Here is a 13,031-nt window from a genome sequence, read left to right on the forward strand (position 1 = left end):
ACATAATCTCTCCCTAAATCATTTCCCTTACTAAAGATGATCTGACAACACTCATCCCTGTTAATAATTAGATTTTAAGTTAATCAATCAGGTTGACTTTCATTCATACCACCATGTAAGTATTTGTAGTTATGAGACTGAGGTCATTATGGTCCATGTAGTGACTGCGGTCTTTTTGGATAGAATACCATCAGGGCATCCTCCTCCCACCAGGGTTTGCAGCCAGGGAAAATACACTGTTTGTGCGGTCACAGCATTAAATGATCTCTGCACATGATCACAGCATTAAGTGATCTCCTGCAAAGAGCAAAGAGAGGCACAAATCCACATCCCTAATTGCTGAACATCCACCTGCTTGGCAACTGAAAAATCTCAGCAGAACTTTCTGGTCCCTTCTGAATACTATAAATGAATACCTGGCTAAAAATATTTTCGTTAAAAAAAAGAGAAAAGCCTTTTCAAAAACGAAAATTTCCATGAGGAAACATTCTCCTCTGAAAACAGTATTTAAAAATACCATTGCTGTTTTGGCCTATTCCTTCAGCAACATGTACAGTTACAATTGTTATAAAACCTGTCATGGGGCAAGACATGCTTCATGAGGAGAGATGCACTTCTGGCAGTCATGGCCACATGCTAATATGTCATACATTTTATAGAGATTAGAACAAGTAAGCATTTTATATTCTTGGCTGTTCTCTGCACACATACAACTCAATGTTGCTGTGCACACAGTATAGCTATGTGAAATTCCTTAATGTTGCCTAAATGCTCTTTAAACTCTGTGCCTCAACATCCTCAACCAAGTCAACCAGCAGAGGGGCAGGAGAGGAATACTGATACTGATTCATGTGCCCGGAAAGATGTTATTTATTTATTACTGGTAAATGTATTCCAGGTTATTCTAATGTTGCAATGCCATCTGATGGAGGTGTCTATACATACAGCATATCTGAAGTACAGAGACTGACAAATGAACCCATGGGTTTACAAAGTATTTGTCTTGCATTTAAATACTTTAGTTTTAGCACCGTTCATTTTTCTTAGATTGTGGTACACATTGTGGTTTCCTGTCATATTTACTGTGTGCATTATTATAAAAAAGTGTGGAGAGAGTCCTACATACATATTTATACATCTACACATAGCTGCATGTCTTCTAGTTTGTTTAGCGAAAAAGAATATTAAACATAGAATTGTGCCTGGAGATGCCCCGTTTTATACATACCAATCAATAAATGTTGAAACATGACTTTGCGTAAACTTTGGATTTACCTGTGTAGTTGTGCACAGATGCAAATGATACATATGACTGTGTTTCCATATATATCAATGGGCTTAAAATCTGCAAAAGTTACTAATGACCTCCATGCCCTTCTCAGCCAGCACATCTATGTAGTAAGTGTGTTCCTTTGTACATGGATATAAAATAGCCTGAATTTACAGCACATACTCTTTTGGTAAGCAAGATTTGCATGATTAGGTCTAGTTGGTGAAAAATACTTTAAAATAACCTTTAACACTGGTGGTAGGGTTTTTTCACTTATGAATAAAGAACAGACAGCACTAGACAGTCAAGAAGCAAGAATCTAACAAGTGTCATAGGGAAAAATACATATTTTTCAAAAGAAAAAGACCATCGGTAAACTGTTCAATAAGAGCTTTTCTGTACTGCATGTCATGTCTGTTATTTTCACCAGGAGTTAAGACTTGCTTCTGTCTGGACTATATAATTTAGAGATAGGCTTGTGGCTCTTCAGTCTTAAAAAATATTTACACAGGATTACAATTAGCTGTCCATGTATCATGTTGGCTGGCGCACATTTAAAACCAGCTTAATACTGTGGTGGAAAAACTGCCTTTTTCCACAACAGTAAAAAGGTAGAGAAATCAGTCCTTGAGTGGGAGCTGTTAACAGGAGAATATTATGAACTGGGAAAAAATAACTAAACAGGTCACATTTTATGACATCCAATACTGTCAGTTTGAAAAAGACTTTCTGTCTTCCTTCAGTTTAAAAAATTCAGAAGCCCAGTTAGAACTTTGTGCTGTGACTAAATGTGTCGGACATGATGATATTTTTATAGAAGTTGTCGGAGTGAGGATTACAGTATCCCTTGACCTTGTCAATAACCTGGTGGACAGGGATAATTGATGTCTGTTCTCCATCCTCTTGGGCAAATTTTGAAGATGGCTTGTCAAGATAAACGTTCTCTAGAAAGAGGAAAAAGCAACAACAAGAAGTTAGGGCTTCTTAAGCAAACTCATAGTTTAACAGGTCTACCAGTGGCACTCCCACATAGTTATGCCTTCATTTGCCACTACTGGCATTATCTAAATACATTAATTTACTGTTGATGCTTTGAATCTTACAAACTAAAAACATTCTGATGCTTTTAGCATTGGAATAGGGGTTACTTCCTTAACATCTGGTAAATAACATCTCCACACAATAAAGTAGGGGAAAATGAAAATAAAAAGATTTAATTATTTCAGTAGTTGAGGTTTTAGGGTAGCACAGAAATAATGTACTCTGTGCAAAATATAGCAGAAGATGACTTGCATCTTAAAGCAGACAGCCAGACTGAAACTGGCCTAAACTTTGACTTGCCTAGCATCCCTTTGTTTTTTCCATAATGTAGAGGGTACTGAACAACTGGGGAGAAAAAGATGCAGAAAACTGGCATCCCCTCACATTTCAGGTGCTATCAGCCAAGGGTGGAGCTGAAGAGAAAGAGGAGCAAGGCATTTCCCAGCCGGCCTGGGGAAGTGCTTCAGCGGCTAACAGCATTGCTGTTCGGAGAACGGTCAGTAGATAGAGCTCATGTAGTGAGCAATGAGACGAAAGAGCCCGTTTTCTCAAGCACGAAGTGCCAATGAGCTTTCTTATCTCTTCCACCACAGTGAATAAAGCTGGAATTAATTTTTTTAAGCCAGGCAAGTTTTGCATCATTGCAAGCCAACAGTAAGTGACATTTTGGATGGCTGTTTACAAGACTAGTGAAATCACCTTCAAAAATTCCTTGCTAAAGGATAATTTAAGAATTTAGCCTATTGCTTAAACTATGATTTCATACAAAAAAATCTTAGAGAAATAAATTAACTAAAAGTAAACGGAAAAGTAACCCACCCCTGCAGAAGTCATGATATCAAGCCATAAAAAGTGTTGCAAAAGAGAAATGGATTGCAGAGTGAGAAATCAACACAATTTTACTCATGACAAAAGAAACAGGCATGTTCAGGCATATCAGGATAATTTCTTCAAAGCACGCAATAATATCCATGAATTGCAGCAAATAACTCCATGTCCAACAGCAACCTGCAGAGTACTGTGTGCCTTTCAAATGTATGCATTTACTAGCCAATGTTACTACATTTTGAAGTTTTTCTACATATTTAATCTTATTACAAAGTTAATTCTCAGTCTTTAGGGAAAATTTTTGAAATTCCTTGCAAATAGGTACACTTTTTTTCACAAGGCGTCATTACATTGTTAAATACCAGCTATTTCTTCATGAAATTTGCATGCACAGGAATTACAGAAGGCCTTTGAAACCATGGGGAGGCTCTTGTTTTTTAGCTCAGTGGGCTTTGCACTTACGTACGGGGTTAAAATCCTGTATCACGGACGTAATTGGTAGTTGTACCACCAAATAATCTTAACTTCTAATTCACAGAAGTGTCATATATGGTACTATCTACAAGTTTGTATCAGACCCCTAGACAACTGGCCCACAAGATGCTGAAGTGATTTTTTTCCTGTACCCAGTAGGGTCCACCCAATATACATGTTCCAATTGGTGCATTCTGCATTCAACCAGAAGTTCACAGCATGGCTTTCAGGCATATAGAGTTTGTCATTCAGAGTTATTTTGGGTGTGACTAGATATGAAAAGCCATAGCTAGAAGACTAATTCCATAATGGCCATAGACCAAATAGAAATACAGTATCTTGAAATTCCTGTAACAACTTTAAAAAATACGAAAACATTTTCTAGGACTCAATCAGATTGTTTTTGCTTTTTACTGTATGCTTCGTGTATGGGTGTTTCAACTCAGTCTCTTTTCCACAGATTACTGTACACAGCATTAATGTCAGGACATGGTCTATTTTCTAAAAAGGTATCCTCCAAATGCTTTATGCTCCATGCAGAGTGCAGACACCCAGACTCTGAAGCTCACTTATCCTTTGATTCAGCATCGATGGTGCAAGATGTAATAGTGAGAAACAAGCAGCGCTTCTGATTAGCGAAGTCCTTTGTGTCAAAGAGGTCATCATGCAAGAGACATCCCTCCACCCTGCTGTTTGACCCATGCATTCAACAAAAGCAATTCTCACTTTACCTGTAATGCTCCATCACTGATGAGGAAAGGGCTTTAGAAGACATTATCTATACCACAAACACATGAATGCTTGTGTCAATTCCAGACAGCACATTATAACCATATTAACAAGAGTTGCCAAGACATGTAGCTATTATATTATTTGTTTGGAATTTAGCTAAGACATCAAACAACTTTAGCTGTATTAAAAATCAGAATCTGAATGTTATTTTCGATTACTTTAACATGTGAGAGATATGTCATCATATAAAAACCTAACCTTATCAAAAATTCCTTTGGATTATCACAATAAAATGTGTATTTTCAGAGGTCAAAGCAAAATGTATTAGAATCTTAAAAGCAGAGAGAAAACTGTGGTATTCCCTTAATGTCCAATAAACCATCACATTACAGACTATGATTACATTACCAACAGCTGTCCCTTTTAGGAAATAATTTATCTATGCGATTAAGCTCACCACTTTTGAAGAAAGCACTAGCTTGTTCCTAAATGCAAGTTTCTTTTAACTTACTCACTTCTTATCTGGAACTGTTTTATTGTTTTGCTTTAAGAATGCATTTCAAAAGCTCCAGCATTAAGTCTCTTTAATTGTCAGTATTTAATTGATAACAAGTCCTGAGTCCAACAAAACATTCAAGCATATTTTTAACATTAATCCCAATACTAAGGGTCTAAATGTTTATCTGCCACGAGTACAAATGGGAATTCTCTGTCTGTAGAAGAGAGGTTGCTCTGTAGTGGACAATGCTCTCCTCCTCTACTATTAAATTATGAGCAGCATTGTGATCAGTGAATATTATACATGCTGTCTGTGGAAGACTGCTGACAGAAGTGTGCCTTCATAGGAGAGAATACTGAAGATAGCTTGCTTAGGGCAGCTGTGTGTGTGGCCCATCAAACCTAAGATGGCAGCAGGGACAAGTACCCTGATGAGGCAAGCCTATGTGTGCTCCAGCATGGCTGCGAACGGCAGTCCTGAAAGCAAGCTCAGGTACACTGGGGTATTTCTAAGATATCGGTCATTTTTACTGTATGCAAAGCAAATGTTCTTCATGTACAATCTCAATAATCAAGAAAGACATACACTCTTAAATCACTTGACGCATAGCCCCTCATGCTAATGGATGCGCTGAATATTGGTTACTGAGAAAATAATAGTAAGATCCTTATTAAACAGTAACATATATTTTAAAAATACCAATCCTATACAAATGGATTAGATTTTCTCACATTAACCTTTGGGTCGAAATCCCTATTTTGCCTTTAACATGAAACTACATATTCACAGAGGCAAGAACTCACCTGTATGGCTGTTTCGTTTGCAATATGTATTCGTTGTAGATTTTGATTTGGATGTTAAGTAGGTTGAATTGGAGCCAATGGAACTAGAGGATAGGGATTTCCCAAGATTATCAGAACTCTTCTTTATAATATTGGTGGCTGTTTTGCTCCAATCTAAAAATGATTGAAAAGTTTTACATAAATAATTACCATAGGTACTAAATGCCTAATTTATTCAATTGTGAATATTTCAAGTATCAGGTACATTTCTTAATGTTGCTTCTTACACACAGCCTGTCCTTTTCCTACTGGGTAGCCTCTTTCATGCTTAAGAAATACAAATCAAGACAAATATTTTATCTTAAATCATTGCTGTAGGATATAGGTTACTACTTCTCTGATCTAGCTGTGGCAGTGTTGCAAGGCTTTAGTTTGTTTGCTTCTTTGCCTTATCATAGCATGCCCTGAAGTATACTTCAACTGGATAGGTATGCAAATTCACATTTAGCTATGTTTCACTATTCTGCCTGAAAACTATGTCAGGTTCATGCAGAATAAAACCAGCAGACGGGGTTGGACTGGTTCGTCCTAGGCATAATGGCCGCACATTAACTACCACTGAAGTACTCAAATCCTTCAGGTTTTTAGCTCTATCATACCCACAACAGCAGCATAAAAATCTGGGAATAATTTGATCCATCTGTGTTTTCCAGTTCAGGAGTTACAGCATGAACCACATGGAAACTGAACAGATGAAACAATCTGGATGCCTGATCAGAAAGAATATGCTTTTCCTAATTTGTATTAACTCTTTAAAATCATGAATCGGATTTTCTTACTACGAAGTGAAAGCATAAATGTTTTATAGTGTACAAAGACAATGCATTCCCTAAACAAAACAGAGCAAGACAAAGCAGAAGTCTTCATGGCAAAAAGGTTACTTAAAAACTTGAAACAAACCTTGGATGCCAAGAGAGAAAGGACACAAGGATATTTGGAGCACTGTTATTATCTAGCATATACCAGCTTACCTTACTAGTCAATGAGCTTATGCCACCTTACATCAACTGTAGATTTCAACCCTGGTCATTGAGCAAGAACCATATGAGCAAAAAATCATATGGTTCCATCAGACAGCAAAACAAGATCCAGTTCCTAAACACAGGAGTCTAATGCCATCTGAGATGGCCAAAGGTACAAGAGACTACAAATGCAGTGTCTCAAGTGGTGTACTTTTAAGTATCCAAACCAACTGCTCTCCTTGCTCTCTGAGAGCTGCAGATGAAGATGAACTTCAATCCTGGAACCTCATTAGGCTTCTGCTAAAGGAATTTTCTATGGTTTTGAGTCTTCAGTGGTCTCTCTGAATTATATGGTGAAGTACAGAACAGTTTGAACAGGCAAAGATAAAAACAAAAGAAGACAGAGTATTTCTATCTGCTTTTTAGTAATTGCTCCTAGATCAACCTCACAGTCCACACATCTCAGCGAACATACTGTAATGTAGGAGACAAGTGACAAGATTGGCTTTTGAATGACAGAGTTTGAATCTCTGGAACTTTTTTTTTTTTCCAGGTCCAAAAGGCTCTTTTGAAACCATGCTTATAGCACAAAATTCACCAGCTGCTTCAGTGGAAAACTGAAAGAGAAGGCTTGAACATTTTTATGAAGTGGTATATGAAAAGTCCCTTGGCAATTGCTAGTACTGAAGTGAAATGACAGGCTATGATTAATCTATATTTCCACATCTCTGGCTTACATTGTGTTATATTAAAAATAACACAGCAGGCTGTTCACCTGGACTTTTATAGACTACTTCAGCGCCTAAGGAGGGGAGCTATGAATTGCTTTTACCTGAATTGTCTGCCAGTCGGAATCTGCCACAACAAAGATGTCTCCTCCATTGCTTCTGCACGTTTTCTTTCATTGCACAATGGAATACAAATATAAACAAACCTGTGACAAAAGCAAATAAACAGCAAATGAAGCATGTATTTATAAACAGATTAATGAACGTCTGCTAAAACAAAGACTATGAACTGTAAGCGAAGGAAAATAATTTTAAAGTTTTGTTATTGTCATTTATGCCTCCTTTAGGAAGTATGGAAATTAATTAAAGTTTTTCCAACCTCTAGCTGCCATGTCAGTATCTGGAGAGAAGAAAGGAAATCTGGAGAGAGGAAGGGAAATCTAAAGAGAGAGAATAGGACCCCTTTTATTGACACTGTTGATTTAGATCCAGCTCAGTGTGGATCTTCTAATTATTTTTTTGGCTGAAAGGGAAATAATTAAAAGGTTTTGTCTTTGAACCAAATGAGTATTTTGCACAGAACAGGACTGCTAGAGCCAGATTGCAAAGTAAATACAAGCACTATTATATTAGCAAGGAGATAATTTTATCTTCGCCTGTTCCATATCTATAGAACTCTGGGCTGTATTCCTTTACAACCAGAAGTCTTGTAATTGGCACTAAAGAATGCCCTGGAAAAGAGCACTTTGATTTACGTGCATCTCACGTATGTACTTGAAATGATTATGAAAATGGGAAGAATATGTTTACAAGTACTAATTAGGCATCCAGATACTTACTTCTTAAGAAAATTACCTGGTTTGTGCATGTAATTGCAAAAAATGTGTTTAAGAATGTTTTTGTGGTTTATTTTTCGCATGCAATTGTATGATCTTTATTTTCAAGACAAAAGGTAAGCATCTACCATGCAGTAAACGAGGTCTTAACTGGGCATATGATACGATTTCATCAGATATTTTGGAGCTAAATATAGAATTTGGAAGTTTCATATGCTCCTGGCTCTTTCCAGGTAGGCACTAGTTGTGGAATCTTCCATCGTTCTCTGATTTGGCCTGTTCTTGTTTTACTCTTATTCTCTGGGAGAGAGCTAGCCTGAGGCTGAACACCTGATGGCAAAATGTCACTGCCAAATCCCTCATGATTATATCTTAAACACGAATAAATACTACTTACGGTGGGCAAATGTGGTTAAGTGCCATCCCCTAAAACAGTCCCTTTATGATCATCATGAAGAGTTCTGTATACTAATGCCTACTATGTTTCAGCTGGTAGAGCACAATATCAGGGTATAGCTTGGAAAAAAATGTTCTGGAGCATAAAATTATCCTCTTTCCTCCAAAGCGCTAAAGTCTAATTTTGCATGAATGCATGTAATTGAACTGGACTTCTATTTGCTTACAGCCATCAGGCCAGGCTGAGAGCACTGAGATCAGTTAACTTTAGGTAAAAGTTGTGTCACGAAACACTTTTTGCGAAGTTTTTCCAGAGCTGATAGGGAAAAAAAAACAAACCAACCAAAACCAACAAAGCACAATTTAGGAAAGGCAAACATACCTTAATGCATCCCATACACAAGCTCTGTTGCACTACAGTTTTTCTGTTCAGCGAAATATTTCTTTGTGTGATTTGTTTTAAGCACACAGTGCTTAAAACAATCATTAGCAGCTCTTACAGGCTTAGAGATAAGCAGTTGTTTGTGGCCCAAATTACCTCTTAGTACTTCTGCACAGCTACAAACTTACTAAATTGATGCTTAATTAAGTTGTAGTGAATGTTTGGACCATTCTGAATGGTTAAAAAAGAAAATGTGTACGTCTATAGTAATACAAAACAAATGTACTGTATTAAGTACTTTGCCTTTGCCCTGTCTGGACTTGGTCTCTGGATTTTTTTTTCTCTATATTTCATTATTCATTAAGTTTACAATGTGCTTTAGTAGCACAGTTTTTTGGTTTTGCTTCACAGAGCCAAATCAGACCCTAGGCTTGGCTCTGACTTGAAAGTATTTGGCTTGCCCAGGCATATATATAAAATGAGCAGCCAAAAAGAGATGTTCCCATTTTTTTTTTTTACTTTGAGCGTCAAAGAGAGAAAAATCATTTCCTATGTAGATGAAACAGTAATACCAGTAGTTGCTGCAATTTACTTTTTCATTGACAGTGCCCAGAAAACTTGATGGAGGCTGCTGGTATAGCTTAAAATACTCATGCAGGTTTCAAAAACTTGAGAGAGAATAAACATATTTAATGAGGTCTTCAAAATTAAGCTCATTCTAATACTGATGAAAGACTTGTCATTTGCCCAGCTTTTTGGTGCTAGGAAATGCTTCCTGATACAAATCCTAATTTTTTCTTTGCTCCATTCCATCCCCTTACTGCTACATGTACACTGCACCAGATATATGGGATTTTAAATATCCTCTTTCTTAGGTTTGCCTAGCTCTTTCTGACACAGCAATAAGCATTTTGAGATACGGGATTGTTATCTTCCTGTGCTTTATATGACATGCCTGAGCATATACTGTGCCATCATTGCTACCAAAATCTGTGAAAAGCTCCTCACTCTTGCTTTTGCATTTACTCCTCAGCTTTTTCAGTTTCATCTCCTGGCTTAACTGCCTTCCAAATACTCATTTTCCATTGAACAGTGTTACTACCCCACAGAGGCTTAAGCAGTGGTGGTCAACTTTGTGTACACTCTGCACATACAAGCCTAATTGATTGCATTGGAAATTCTGGTTACAGAGAACTTGTTCAATTTGGTCCTTGGCATGCTTTTCAGAGCTCCAATCTTTTTCATGTTCTTCCCATACTTCTAATCTGTCTAGGCCCTTCTAAATTTCTAACAGGGACACACTGCAGCAAATACTTCACTATGCTGCCAGGGGAGTATCAGAATCTGTTCTTTGGAAAACAAGTCTTTAGTAAGAACACCACATCCAAACAACTTTTGCCATTTTGCCAAAGTATTTTAGGTTGAAACTGAATCATACCAAACCCCACAACATTATTCTTTTTCTATAAAAGCTCAATAAATCTTTTAGGACAGTGAATATACCTCAGCTGTAAGAGATGTAATCTATGCAGTGTCACGGTAAGTACTTTTTTTCATAAAGGGAAGATATTTTGCTGACCCTGGGAAAATTTGTTTCTCATCTCAGTATTTGTGTGACATAACACATGCTCCTCCAATGACATTGAAGGACAATGCAAATTTCAGCTCTGAGCTGAAATTCTTTTAAATGTCACCTATACAATTCTGTAATTTATGGCTGTTTGATTACAATTTCCATCATTTTCAAAAAGATGAACTACGTTGGAAAGGTAAATATTCAAAACTTCACTAAAGGCAACCAAAAAAAAGCTGACTATAACAGTCACTGGACTTTCCTTAAAGAGTTAAAGGATATCCCATATCTCTGTGCTACTTATCCACATTGGAACAGGACTAAATTTTGTCTTATGAGCTTCTCATGCCTAAATAAAATTGTTATGAGCTTTACAGATTCCCTCCAGGAATAAATTAAGTAAAGAAGCTTCCTATATTTGTTATAATCAGCGAAAGGAAATGCTGAAGGTCATACAGCATCTATCTCAGCACTGATCGCTGAAGACTGTCAGCTAGGAATAGCATTATTTATTATACAGTGCATTTATGGAAAAGACCTTGAAGTGCTAATTACTTTAACTAAGACATTCAAGCCATATGTAGTTGGTATCATTATTCCACGTAAAGGGAAACTAATGACGGAGAAACTAGAGTGCTTGGATTTGGGTTTCCTAGTCAAATCACTGGACATAATATGTCCCAGGACAGCAACAGTTCAAATATTATTTGATCGGCTTACCTTGCAGTGAGTTGAAAATTGAGAAGAGGTACAGGAAAGGAAGAGTTAAGGGACCCCAGGCAAAAAAGGCAAAGCCCCATGTCATGCCCAAGAGGAAGGTCAGGCTGACCACGCTACGGAGGTTCCTCAGGATCTCTTCCTTCAGGCTCCGATTAGTTCTTTTCCCATTCCTCCCACAGATCTGCACCATCACCACAATAAACATGGCAACATTCATCAGAAACATGATTCCAAAGTATCCAGCACAAGTCACATAAAAGACAACTTCATTCTTGATCCAGCAGCTGTAAAAAAACCACAAAAATATGATCATTTTTAGGTAATGCAAACTATACTCCAACTATTTATATGCCTACAAGGAATATCCATCTATCTCTGATATCACTGATACTGAGCTATACTTTAACATGAAACCTTTGTCTATTTTCTGTTTGTAAAGAGGATCAAGTTTAGTGACATTTTAAATGACCACGGCCCATAGTACTATCATGTCAGAAGTCTGAGGGTTGTACTGCATTTTTGTTGAAACTAAAAAGAAAAACTGGCCTCGGATACAAGTTGTGGGAACTGCAATTTCATCGTGGAAAGCTTAGCCTCAGTATGTGTAGCTTAAGCACTTTCCTCTGTGTGAAGCATAAGACACTTTAGTAACAGACTGGAAAACTTGGATTTTCAGTGTCAAAATCCCAAGTTTCTGTCACTTGAGTGAAAGGAGAACTCGCATCTCTGCAGAATAAGCAGGATGGGTAGTCCTTTGAGGTAGCCATTTGACAGCTGGCCATGTGAGAGACCTAGCTTGATCCTCTAATAGCAAATTGCCAGAATATTTAGCATGATACAATAATAAAAATACAAAATGACAGCTTTGCCAGGCAAGGAACTTTTCCAAAGCATCTGACCAATGCTTTTCTTTCATACTTTTCTTTCATACATTCAGTGCAATTTCTTTCATACTGTAAATGCTAAAAGGTAGGAGATTAAAAGAAATACTCACAAGTCGTCTCCTCCTTGTCCATTAGCATCTTTGCCGTATAACTGTTTGCCATATACATGACTTGCATTTGTATTAGCACTTGCAAAAACAATTGCTATCACCAGAGCTGGCAAACCTGTAACACAAGAAAACTAGCAGCTTGCTTTCAAATCTCCTAAAACTTCAAAATCACCATGCAAAGCCAAATTACTGATGTCTCCCCCCTTACTGCTTTAATACAGAATATCCTGAGGTAGTTCTGTCAGAAAACTGCACAGAAAAGTAGAAGGAAACAATTTTTCAAACAATATTTCAACTAGTAATCGACGAAATTAATGGGTATTAACTGAATAAGCCTCATAACATCCTATAAGGTAGAAAATCTTATTTTAGTACACAATATGGAAACTAAAGTAAAATAATCTCCCTTAATTACCAAATTTGAAATTGTATGCAGGCCCTTATAGTGAGAAGAAGGTTAACAAACTATTCCAAAAATGAGATCTAATGGAGGGATGATATTGGGATTTTGGGGGGGGATCTTTTTTCATTGATGCTAATGTCATTTTATTACTCTGGAGAACTGGGGAATGTGAACTTGAACCTGTAGTTTCTCCACTGCTTCTCTCAACTGTAAATGTGTGTTATATGTGTGCATTATTTCTTAATAATAAGGTAAAGGGAATATTTTGGTAAAATAGACAGCTATATAGAAGAGAACTCTGTGCAGAGTGGTACAGCTCACACAAAAGAAATGCACGTTTCCTGACATGCC

At 37.1% G+C, this 13,031-nt stretch overlaps 1 protein-coding gene across 1 annotated transcript in view; it reads right to left on the reverse strand.

Moving 5' to 3' along the window:
• Positions 1-2,035: 2,035 nt before the first annotated feature.
• The window catches only part of ADGRG6 (adhesion G protein-coupled receptor G6), a gene marked incomplete at its 3' end in the record, with an annotated part of 102,893 nt that continues 91,897 nt past the window's right edge, over positions 2,036-13,031 (reverse strand). The window contains exons 20-24 of the mRNA XM_080616476.1: positions 12,278-12,392; positions 11,284-11,567; positions 7,481-7,582; positions 5,648-5,800; positions 2,036-2,214 (exon numbers count right to left, since the gene is read on the reverse strand). Coding sequence (XP_080472602.1) covers positions 2,036-2,214; positions 5,648-5,800; positions 7,481-7,582; positions 11,284-11,567; positions 12,278-12,392 — 833 coding nt within the window. The remainder of the gene's footprint in view (positions 2,215-5,647; positions 5,801-7,480; positions 7,583-11,283; positions 11,568-12,277; positions 12,393-13,031) is intronic.

The sequence above is a fragment of the Psittacula echo genome (genome assembly GCF_963264785.1).
Source record: "Psittacula echo genome assembly, chromosome: 4".
Lineage (NCBI taxonomy): Eukaryota > Metazoa > Chordata > Aves > Psittaciformes > Psittacidae > Psittacula > Psittacula echo.